At 40.1% G+C, this 12035-nt stretch overlaps 1 protein-coding gene across 6 annotated transcripts in view; it reads right to left on the reverse strand.

Annotated features, from left to right (window-relative positions):
- The window catches only part of MTA3 (metastasis associated 1 family member 3), a 190007-nt gene that overhangs the window by 22993 nt on the left and 154979 nt on the right, over positions 1-12035 (reverse strand). For 4 of the 6 annotated variants that reach the window (XM_064277159.1, XM_064277156.1, XM_064277158.1 and 1 more), the window contains exons 10-12: positions 9169-9243; positions 8250-8308; positions 1037-1161 (exon numbers count right to left, since the gene is read on the reverse strand). In XM_064277159.1, the coding sequence (XP_064133229.1) occupies positions 1037-1161; positions 8250-8308; positions 9169-9243 (259 nt within the window). The remainder of the gene's footprint in view (positions 1-1036; positions 1162-8249; positions 8309-9168; positions 9244-12035) is intronic. The other 2 variants (XM_064277155.1, XM_064277157.1) reach the window with 1 other exon arrangement.

A 12035-nucleotide genomic window follows, 5' to 3' on the forward strand; every position in this document is an offset into this window, starting at 1 on the left:
AACAGAACCGTAATTATCCACACACTGTTTCCCTTTGTGCTCCCAAGGTGCAGGAAGTGGTCAGACACACGGTGTGTACCGTTTCTAGGAAGCCAGTAATTTGTCTGGCTCACACACCCTCCCTGAGATCAGGGGGGATAATTATACTATTTGGTTTTAAAAGCCTTTTCTGATGCTGAAGCCTGGTATGGAGCATGGAGAAGAATGGCAAATGTCCCCCACTCCTATGTCCTTAAGGCAGCAGGCTACATCTACCCCTCAAATCGCTGCTGGGAAGCAAAAACCTGGCACCAAGTAGACGTTCAATCGACATTTGCTTCCTTTCCTCTCCCAACCCAGGTCACTTTGGTCAAAGCAAAAAATAGATGATAATGTCACCAATGCCTCATTAAGAGACTACTGCTTGAGATTTCAAATAAACATATAAAGTGTATCAAAAACCTAACAGTCCAACTCACCAACCCCATTTAACATCCAAGGCAAACAGAATGTCATACTGCCAGACTTCAGTAGGTTTTTGACAAGGATACACAAAGTGGGGCCCTGAGGCCAAAAGCAAATGTTGTAGAACAGCATCTCCCAAACTGTGCTCAGAGGGAGGCTGGTCTGAGGATTACAGGTAGGAGTCTTTCCTACAGAATTATTTGGAACCTTTAATTTGCCAAAGCCTACTGAGGGGATTTGGTATGTACCACTGGACTATGGTTTGTGCAAAGCTAATAACTCTGAACGAATTTTAGGAAATACTGCTGTGGAACAGTCAACAAACACGAGTCCACAGAAGCAAATAAAAGAAAACTGAAAGCCTAAATTTACTGTCTGGTACATAATACTTGTTCAGTGAATACCCTTTGCTCCAGGCAGAAGTAATGATGGACACCTATTCATTTCTGAGGCTATGTTATTCTGTCCTCTGTCCAGGACTGACCATACGTACCACTCAGCTGCTCAACACTCCTGCCCCACAGTGCCACCAGCCAAGTTCCATGGACAGGCCTCTACCGTGAAAATCAAGCCAGGGCTGGAGAAGACTTACCATAGCAGCTCTCACAGGCTCGGCCTAAGAGGGGATTCTGGGGCTGGAATGTGGTCCCCACAGCTCCATTCACAGTGCCAGGCTTGCCATTGCTGGTGGATATTTGGTTGGGATTTGGTTTGCTGCTTTCAATAAAATGTAAAGGGAGGTAATAAAAACGATTTGTGTAACAAGGCAAAAAGCTCTAGATCTCATTGCTGACTTAACTACACATAAACAAACATTTTAAAACATTTGCGGAAGAAGAAATAAACCGGTAAAATCAAGGTGCTAAAATGAGTCCAAACCACTAACCTTCACAACACAACCCCTTGCCCTCGAGTGGCAACCCCATACAACAGAGCAGAACTGCCCCACAGGGTTTCACAAGGCTGTAAATCTTTATGGAAGCAAATTGCCACATCTTTCTCCTGTGGAGCAGCTGGTGGGTTCAAACCACCAACCTTCTAGTTAGCAGCAGACCTTTCAATTTGCAGCCAAGTGCCTAACCACTGCGCAACCAGGGCTCCTCTCATAACACAAGGGAATGCAAAAACTGAACTCTTAAGCCTGATACTCACAAAACAGACGCACCTATATATCTTCTCCACCCAAATACAAATTCCTGAGGATACCCTCTGGTGCTTTTGATAGAAGTTATTAAACTTTAAAACTTACTATCATAAATTCTCCTGAGAAAAGGAAGCAATTTTTTGATCAAATAAACTAAGCCAAAGGCAGGAACCTTCCAGAACAGGCTACCTACTCTCCATGCTTATAAGCTATGTTAAAGAACGCTGCACAGATGCTGGGTACACACAGTATGTTCTCAATAAACTCATCATTCATTTAACATACATGTATTCAGTGCCTAGGCAACAATACTCTCTGACCTTAAGGAGCCTTCATTCTAAAGGAAGAAGACAGAAAATATGCAAAATAAATGCTCACATTATTTATCAGAAGTAAATGCTGAATGAATAAATGCAGACTATATTCCATCGTCATGGCAACTGTAGTGACAAGAGTTCACAACCACAAAGAGACTTGCAATCTCAACAGAGGTCTCCTCCTTGCTCTGCTTACCATCCCTAAATTCCATTGACCACTCACACCTAGCTGTAAATCTGGCCTGTGAAGGACGAAGGCTGGGCTGACAGCAGAGACCCTACTTAAGATTTCTTTTTTGGCATTTTCACTATAACTCTTGGGTGACACGTTCCCTCCTGCCCTACAAGAAATCATTTCACCTCTGGTGCACTGAGCTCCCTATTCTATAAACAGGGCTATTATTTACACTTGCAATCTGTGTCAACAATGTATTTTTAAGAAAAACTGGTTTCAAAACACATATTTTAAACCAGGCAGAGTGTATTTCCCTTCTTACATTTTTCAGTTGAAAACATACAAAATAGAAAGTGGTGATTTTGAATGACCAAAACTTCCAAGGATATATAGTAATATTTCTGACTTAAAACAAACAACAACAACAAAAAACCCTTCTATAAAATGATCATCCCTAGAAGCCAGAAAAATAAAAAATCTTGACATTTCACCCAGGGCTAAATATATGTGTTTAAAAAGAGTGAATATAAATTTACAGCTGAGCAGCATTTAAAAAAGAGTGACAGTAAATATAAATTCAGTGGTTCAGCTGAATCTAGAATGTCATTTGACTGAATAAATCAGTGGCCTTTATTACAATAATCACAAAAGAAAAACGAGAATGCAAAGACTGAACACAGGCAGGTGACTCACTTAAATCATGTTCTGCGAAAACCCAGGTACCTACAGATTAATTCTCAGGGGACAAATGACTAATGCCATTGTAATGGTCTGAATAAACCTCTACTGAAAGACAAACGCATAAAAAAAGGTCTTAAAGATACATTACATGAAATTACCCTTTTATCTAATGCCCAATCCACTCCTTCCCTCATCTGTGCTCCAGACTTTACCCTCCTGCCTTCCTGGGAATGTCGTCTGCTTGAATCGAACTCCCCTGGACCCTCCACGTTACCATGGAAACATATTTTTCTCATTTAAAAAACTCTTCTGTTATCCTCAAAGCCAAGAGTTCTTTCTCTCAACTGCCCTTTCTAGCCAGTTCTTGAGAGTGGCCAATATTCAGTCTACATTCCCTCAGCTCATACTGCTGTCCTCACCACTCCATTAAAGATCACCAATGACCTCCATGTGGCTAAATTCACTGGCTATTTTTCACCAGCATTTGTCACTGTTGATTGCTATCCTTCCTGGAAACATACTTCTCCCTCAGCTTCTGTGATAGTATGCTTATTTTGTTTCATTTTAGCTGTCTGGCCATTCCATCTCACTATCCTACACTATCTGACCTATAAATATTGGATTTACTCAAGGTTTGTCCAAGTTCCTTTTCTCTTAGTGCTCTTTCTAGGAAATCTCATCCATGGCTTCAAATATAGTATTATTTGCTGATGAAGCTCAAATTTGTATCTCTAGTCCTGACTTTTCCTCAGAATTTAAGATTACTGTATCTGACAGCCTACTCAATACCTCTTTTTGGATGGAACAAACTCAACATGTCCTAAACTGGTTCCACCATTTCATAGCTTGATGAATTCATGTCAGTCTACCTAGTTGTGTTAGCCAGAAACATGGGACTCATCCTTCCTCTTCCACTGCCACAGTCAATCACCTCCGAATCCTGCCACTTCCAGGGCCACTACTGTAGATCAAGCTATCATCACCTTTCTTCTCTAAGAACCTCATAACTGGTCTCTCTGCATCCACTCTTAATCTCATCCCCCCAATCATTTTCCAAAATACAGCCAGTCATCCTTTTAAAGTACAAATCTGATACAACATGTCCCTGTTTAAAATCCATTTCCACTGTTCTTCGGATGGATCAGGTTCCTGGCCCTTGCCTACCATACCAGCCCCCTGTGGCTCACTACTCTCTCTTTTATCCCAGTCAGACCTTTCTCTCCACCTGTCAGCTATGCCCTGTCGTTGACAATCTCATGATTCCATTGGCCTGGGAGGACTCTACTGCCTAGTTAATTACTCTTCATCTTCTAGAGTTCACTCAAACTCATTTTTTTGAGGAAGCTTTCCTGATGGTGTTGACTGAGTTCCAGTCACTTAGTATAAACTCTCAATAGAACCTATTCTTCTCTATCACAGTACTCATTACAGTAGGTGATCAGCTGACTGAAGTCTGTTTCCCCCACACTGGGATGTAAGCTCCAGAGGATAGCCTGTCTTCTTAAACTTTCTATCTCTAGTATTGAACACAGAGCTTTACAGACAGGCTAAAGGGCTCCACAGAATGACTGAATAAAATAACTCTTAATCTATTATTTATTTTAAAGTATTCTATTTCAGAGTTAACCGAGAAATTCATCAAAGGACTCAGATCCTTATTCAACCCAATAATGTAGCTGTATATTTACTATTTATGTATATGATGTAGGTTACTTTTTAAAAAAGTCTAATTAGAAATTCTGTCTTGTGTTCCATAAATTATTCACTTAAATCAGGCACTGGCAAACTTTTTCTGTACAGTGCCAGATAATAAGTATTTCAGTCTTTGTGGGTAATATAATTTCTTTTGCAGTCATTCAACTTTGCTGTTGTAGAGTGAAAGCAGACAGACAATATATAGATGAATAAAACTTTATTCACAAAAACGGGTGGTGGGTCAGATTTGGCTGAGAGACTGTCACGCGCTGACCCCCGACTTAGATTAAGACTCTAACGTCAATGTAAAGCAGAACGGAAACAATTATCTGAGTTACTTGGTCAAAATTGGTTAGCTGCACTTTCCTTTTGACGGTGGCAGCATTGTGAAGCATAACACAGCTGGTATGCTTGCTCTGGAAAAGCTAAGACTCATGAATCACAACATATGTTGGGGGGTAAGGGCCATTTTTATAAATTACTCAAATAAAATACATAATTTATAAAAAATGAAAATGAATAACTAAGTTTTATTTAATCTTAATTAATCAAAATATAAATTTAACTAGCCACATGTGGCCAGTGGCTAATATATTAGACAGACCCACAATGAGGAGCAAAGAGGACATCTACCTTAGCTTTCAGGCTCAGTGGACTATGCCTATAGAGAAAAAAGGGCCAGCTCTGAAGAAGCTGGTGATGGAAATAGTATGAGACAAGAGCCCCGTTTCAGTTAGAGAAAACACTGAGGATATAAAAACCAAAAAACCAAACCCGTTGCCATGGAGTCAATTTCGACTCATAGCGACCCTATAGGACAGAGTAGAATTGTCCCATAGAGTTCCCCATTCAAAGTGCTAACCTTTCGGTTAGCAGCTATAGCACTTAACCACTAGGCCACCAGGGTTTCCACTGAGGATGTGGGGAATGTATTTCCATGAGTGACCATGAATTCCAGAGAGCAGGACAGAAGAGTTTCTAGAGTTGGGGAGAGGTGAAACGAGAGTCCCCCCTCCCCAAAAGGATGTACACATCATTCTTTATGTATTATGCTTATTACAGGTCTTTATGCCTTTTGAGGAGGGCATGGTTCATATTTCATTCACTTATTATCCCTCACAGAAACCAACACAATGTCCTGGATGATGTCAGCATTCCACAGATATTTGTCAAATAAACTTTAAAAATCAAAAAAAGAATTAGAAACAACTCTACAGAGCAGATATTACAGTTCAAAATAAAAGTTATGAACCCTGTAAATTATACATTTTAAAAAGTAAACCACAGATGTCTGCCTTGAGATTAAAGACTAATATGAACAGTCAAAATGGTCACACTTTATTATTGTCCGTGAGGCCTCCTACAAAACAACATGCATTAAGTAATATATCTAAACTCAGTAATCAAAAGACTAGGTATAAAACAATTGTATTTAGCTCAAAAAGAGAATAATCTTGGAGCAGTACATAAAACTTTGTAATGAATTTCATTTTAAATCCCAAAACAACCTAGGATAACATTATATATATATATATATATATACACACACACACACAAACATATATAGTGCTCACTGAATAGCTAATTTTTCCATAACAAATGATCCAACCCTTAAGGGAGACAGTGTGGCAGTTCCTCAAAAATCTACACTAGAACCACCATAGGACCCAGCACTTCCACTTCTATGTATATACCCAACAGACTTGAATGCAGAAACTCAGAAACGTGTACACCAATATGCATCGCAACACTATTTATAATAGCCAAAAGGTGGAAACAATCTAAATGCCCATCGACAGATTAATAAATAAACAAAATGTGGTAGATACATACAATGGAATACTACTCAGCCAGTAGGAGAAATGAAGTCTTGATACATACTAAAATATGGGTGGAGCTGGAAGACATTATGCTCAGTGAAATAAGTCGATAGCAAAAGGACAAATACCGTATAACTACACTTACATAAAAAGTCAAGAAAAGGCAAACGTATAGAAAACAAAGTTTATTAGTGGTTACTGGGGCGGCAGGGAGGTGGAAAGGGGTGGTGAACAGCGATGGAAAGATTGCACCGGTAAAGGTAGGGCTGCATTGCTGATTACTGTAATTGCTGTCAATTTAAGTTGTACACCTGTAAAAAGTTGAACTGGCAAAACTCGTGTGATATATTTACAACGACCAAAAAAAAAAAAAAAGAGTGGCTGCTGAGGCTGCTTATGTACAGTCAAACACTTCATGGGATTTGGTTCCTTGGTTTGGAGGTTTAGGGTCATGGTTTCACGAGGCATCCCAGTTAATTGGCCTAATAACATGTTTAGTGCTTCTGTTCTACCTCCTAGTTTGTTGCATAGTACCTGGGGTCTTAAAAGCTTCCACGTGGCAAGTGGCCATCCAAGGCACAACAATTGGTCTATATTTGCCTGGAGCAACAGAAAGGGAGTCAGGAACAGGAGGAAATGGAATGTGACGCTAATTGCCTCCATGAACAACTGCCTCCTTTGCCATGAGACCAGATGGTGCCTGGCTACCACTGTGAACATTCTGATGAAACATTCTATAGAAGAATCTTGATCAAACCTGGAAAATGCTGAACAGAATTTAAAATTCTCATGGAATCCAGACTTCCTGGAGCCATGAAGGTTGAAATGAACCCGTGAAGCTACTGCCCTGAGATAATCTTTAAATTTTAAACCAAAAAATACCCCCTGATGTCTTCTTATAACCAAACGACAGTTTAGCTTAACTAGTGAAAAATGTCTGCCTTGAGCATTATGCTCTTATAAGAAATATCTATATAGGATTAAATCAATAACAGCAACTTGAAAGATTATATAGGAAACCTTAGGGAGCAGTGCATTTACGTTAATAGGGGAAGAACAACTTAGAAAAAACGGAGGGTGAGGATGGCTGCACAACTTGAAGAATATAATCAATGTCACTAAATGGCACATGTAGAAACTGTTGAACTGGCATGTGTTTTGCTGTGTATATTCTCAACAACAACAAAAACCTGTTGCCCTCAAGTCATAGTGACCCTACAGGACAGAGAGACCCTACAGGACAGAGTAGAACTGCCCCATAGGGTTTTCGAGGAACAGCTGATGGATTCAAAGCTGGTGGTTAGCAGCTGAGCTCTTAACCGCTGTGCCACCAGGGCTCCGCCATCAACAGCAACAAGAACAAAAATTAAAAAAAAAAAAAAAAATCAAACCTGAAAGACATCAACAAAAGGGCATACTTCAGTTTTAAACAAACCAAATAAAAAGTTAAGAAAATACAGAGGATAATATGCTAGAATGCTAGATACCTGAAACAACAGAAACCTATCCGTTATTTTATCTAACATTTAAAAAGTATGGTTCTAATTAATTTCCCCTGACCCGTACCAAACAATGCAAAACCCTCAACTAAATTAACACATCTTAAAAGGGGAATGTGCATTACCCAAACAAAATCCATTCCATAATGCAGACATTTCAGAAGTTGCTTGCATCAGATAATATATAGTTTCCCAGGAAAGTTTCTGATACTTTCCCTGGCGGACTTGATAGAAGTGCAGTATACGCATCCTTCCTCTAGTCCTTACGCTAGTCTACTCTGGGCTCTCTCGCCAGCTGATTTTCTTTCTACAGAACCCTGTAGTAGTGTAATGGAAAGCGAGTCTCCTGCTTTGTAGAAGAAGAAAGTAACACAGAGAAATTCACACATTCGGCTGAAATGGAACCAAATGACATATTTTGCATTGATGGAATTAAAACCGTGACAAATATGAAAAAAGCTTTCCATCACTTACTAAGTCGGGATGTAGACTTGTTTCAGTTTACTCTCTGCTTCTGCTGCTTTTAGACGTTTCTAAAGCAAAAACAGATAAAACATTTTACAAACAATGTCTGGTAATTATTACCACTTTGTCCTCTTAGAAAATAACAAGAAATTAAATATGAAAGCATAGTAATTCAAAAATTGTCATTTTTCCATCATATACGGATTCTTAAACTATAGTAACTGACACAAAAAGTCACTAGATTCTGAGGTGCAGAACTCTAAGCACTGATAATAATTTTGAGAAAGATTTTACAAATAAAGCAACGAACAACTCCATTTCTCATTCCTCCACAAGTGAATAAACCGGATTTTAGAGTAATCATTTTTGCTTTGCAAATTGAGTCTCCATTTTATTCCTTACTTGCTTTTTCTCGGATTAAAACAAAAAACACTGCCTTTAGAAAAATGTTCAGAGATGACTAGTTTCTAAGGCCTATGTACAAGAAACAGACAATAATTGTTCTAAGAAGAATTAGATAAACGTTGGCAGGTACGTACTAAACTTTAAAACTAGGCTGAACTTATGTCCAGTTTTACTGGGAACAATTAGGAGCCAAATGTAGGGAAAGGAATGGGAAAGAAATTGTATGACCAAGTCTAGGGACTGATCACCACAACAACAAATGCAAATAGGGAAGGAAATAAGACAAAGATAAACCAGAATATAAGGCAAGCCTCCAAAATATTTATCGAAATGAATTCTGAAGTTATGAGAAAAAAATGTTTAAGACTAAAATTTTTAAAACATCTTAAAGATATGAAATCACGTAGTTTAAAATAGAAAAAAATAAAGTAAATAAAACATTTAAAATTAAGTATACCACTGAGAAATAAAAACAGAAATTTCACTTTGATACTAGTATTTAGTAACAATATGGAAAAATTACCTGTTGCACATATCTGTCAGTAGTTTTCCACATGTAATAATATTCAATGATGCTAGTCAATGATTTCCACGGGAGCTGAAAAGTATTTAACACAATAATGAAAACAAGCTACCGTAGAAACTGCTTTCCTTTAAAATCACTTCTTTAAAATTATTAGGCAAATATCCATATGGAAGATTCATTTTAGAATAAACTTTTGGTCAGTCCAGCATACTGTGGCGTCCTGTGTGTTGCTATGATGCTGAAGCTAACCCACCGGTATTTCAAATACTAGCAGGGTCACCCATGGTGGACAGGTTCAGCACAGCTTCCAAACTAGGACAGACTAGGAAGAAAAAGCCTGATGACCCACTTTAGAAAATGAGCCAATGAAAACTTATGGATCATTAATAGAACACCGGCTGGCTGGCTGGCTTTGGACATGTCATCAGGAGGGATCAACTGCCAGAGGAGGACGTATCACGTCTGGTGAAGGACATCAACAGTGACAGAGACTGGCATTGGCACAACAGCCCAAACGATGGACCTGAACATGGAGGCGACTGTGAGGATGGCACTCTGCTGAACATAAGGCTGCCAGAAGTCAGAGTCAACTCGGCAGCAGCTAACAGCCCGAGTTACTTCAGCTTTCAAAGATTCTAGCTACAACTGGGTTTTATTTGGGCACTGGCATTCCTCATCCTTTTCTAAACCACTCTATTTTGACCTGCTTTGTTCTAAATAAAAGTTTAAATCTCTGAAAAAGAACATCGCCTCATGTAGTTCCTTTTATAAAAATAGGAAGGCTGCCTTTGCTATTTACCACAAAAATTCAAAAATGGCCAAATGAGCTCCTATCCATGAGAACCACAATCAAAGAATATATTCTTCATGTCCCTCAAGTAATGGGGGATCCATTAGCCATTCAAGATGCAAATCAGGACAGAACAAACTTGCAAAGAAAATAACTCTTAACTCTCACGATTTTTAGCTGCTGTAAAGGATCTTACAGATAGATGACTAAGCACTCCTGCCGATTTCCATCCAGCTTGCCCCGAGGTACCAGAGGGGTAAGAGAGTTAAAGGGCATTTCCCAGACTCGGTTGCAGTGAGGGGTCTACTTGTAACCCACATGCACAACACCGGCGCTGTTCCTATCACTTCCACTTCTAACTCACTTATTTGATCTAAGAGCAAAGAGATGGATTTTAGAGAATAGAAATTATTTTAACCTTAACGGGGTGGCAGCTCTGACACTCGTTACAAACGTGGTCTCCTCCAGGATCAAATCAGCACAGCCATTGGCATTTGGACTGCAGTTAAAACAAATACCATTTTCTCGAGTCCAATGAGCCACAAGTGAAAGAAGGCAACTGCTACTTAGCTCTTATTTTATTATTTTTTTTATTACCTTTTATTGAGCTTCAAGTGAACGTTTACAAATCAAGTCAGACTGTCACATATAAGTTTATATACACCTTACTCCGTTCTCCCACTTGCTCTCCCCCTAATGAGTCAGCCCTTCCAGTCTCTCCTTTCATGACAATTTTGCCAGTTTCCAACTCTCTCTGTCCTCCCATCCCTCCTCCAGACAGGAGATGCCAACACAGTCTCAAGTGTCCACCTGATATCATTAGCTCACTCTTCATCAGCATCTCTCTCCTACCCACTGTCCAGTCCCTTTCATGTCTGCTGAGTTGACTTCGGGAATGGTTCCTGTCCTGGACCAACAGAAGGTTTGGGGACCATGACCGCTGGGATTCCTCTAGTCTCAGTCAGACCATTAAGTATGGTCTTTTTGTGAGAATTTGGGGTCTGCATCCCACTGACCTCCTGCTCCCTCAGGGGTTCTCTGTTGTGCTCTCTGTCAGGGCAGTCATCGGTTGTGGCCGGGCACCAACTAGTTCTTCTGGTCTCAGGATGATGTAGGTCTCTGGTTCATGTGGCCCTTTCTGTCTCTTGGGCTCTTAGTTGTCGTGTGACCTTGGTGTTCTTCATTCTCCTTTGCTCCAGGTGGGTTGAGACCAACTGATGCATCTTAGATGGCCGCTTGTTAGCATTTAAGACCCCAGACGCCACATTTACTTAGCTCTTATGATCCAACAGACGTAACGTAGTTCAAAATGTCTGAGGGATGCTGTAAGGAGCCTGTGGTAAGTCCTTATAGGGGAATGACAGCACAGTCCCCCCAGGTTTTTAGGCACACTAAAACCTCTTCATTTCCTAACTATTCTTCTCTTGAGAAATAGTCCCTGGCATGCAATTGAGTCTACATGTATATGAAAAGGAAACCAAGTGACCATGTTACCTGAGCTTCCCATCATGAACCAGGTTTTATCTAATCCATAAAGTCCTAATTGGCTATGCCCAGTACCATCCCTCTCCTATCCAGGAGAAGTAGTAGGTCTTGAAGGCATGAGTCACGGGAGTAGGGGGCTGACACTCCCACACTCTGTCCACACACGACGCAGCATCATTTCTCCCTCAACTCTCACCATGGCTTCATGGATGTTTTCTATGAGGCATCAATGGAGGAAGAAAAAATGTGAATGTGGCAGATGGCTTGGCATGATACACTGGGACCAGCCAGAAGCATATCCACTGTCATCAAGTCGATTCCAGCTCATGGTGACCCCATGTGTTAGAGAGTAGAACTGCTCCTTTAGAGTTTTTAAGCTGTAAATTTTTTAATCTTTACAGAAGCAGATCACCAGGCCTTTCTTCTGTGGCACCGCTGGGCTTGAACCACCAACCTTTAGGTTAGTAGCCAAGCGCAAGGCATTTGCACCACCTAGGGACCTTACCCCTATGCAGGAGTAGCCCTTAAGGACGTTGAGGAAGAGTAATCCTTTTTAAAGGGCAGGGCACTAAACTGCACATCTAGTTTT

The sequence above is a fragment of the Loxodonta africana genome, chromosome 26, assembly GCF_030014295.1.
Source record: "Loxodonta africana isolate mLoxAfr1 chromosome 26, mLoxAfr1.hap2, whole genome shotgun sequence".
Taxonomy (NCBI): domain Eukaryota; kingdom Metazoa; phylum Chordata; class Mammalia; order Proboscidea; family Elephantidae; genus Loxodonta; species Loxodonta africana.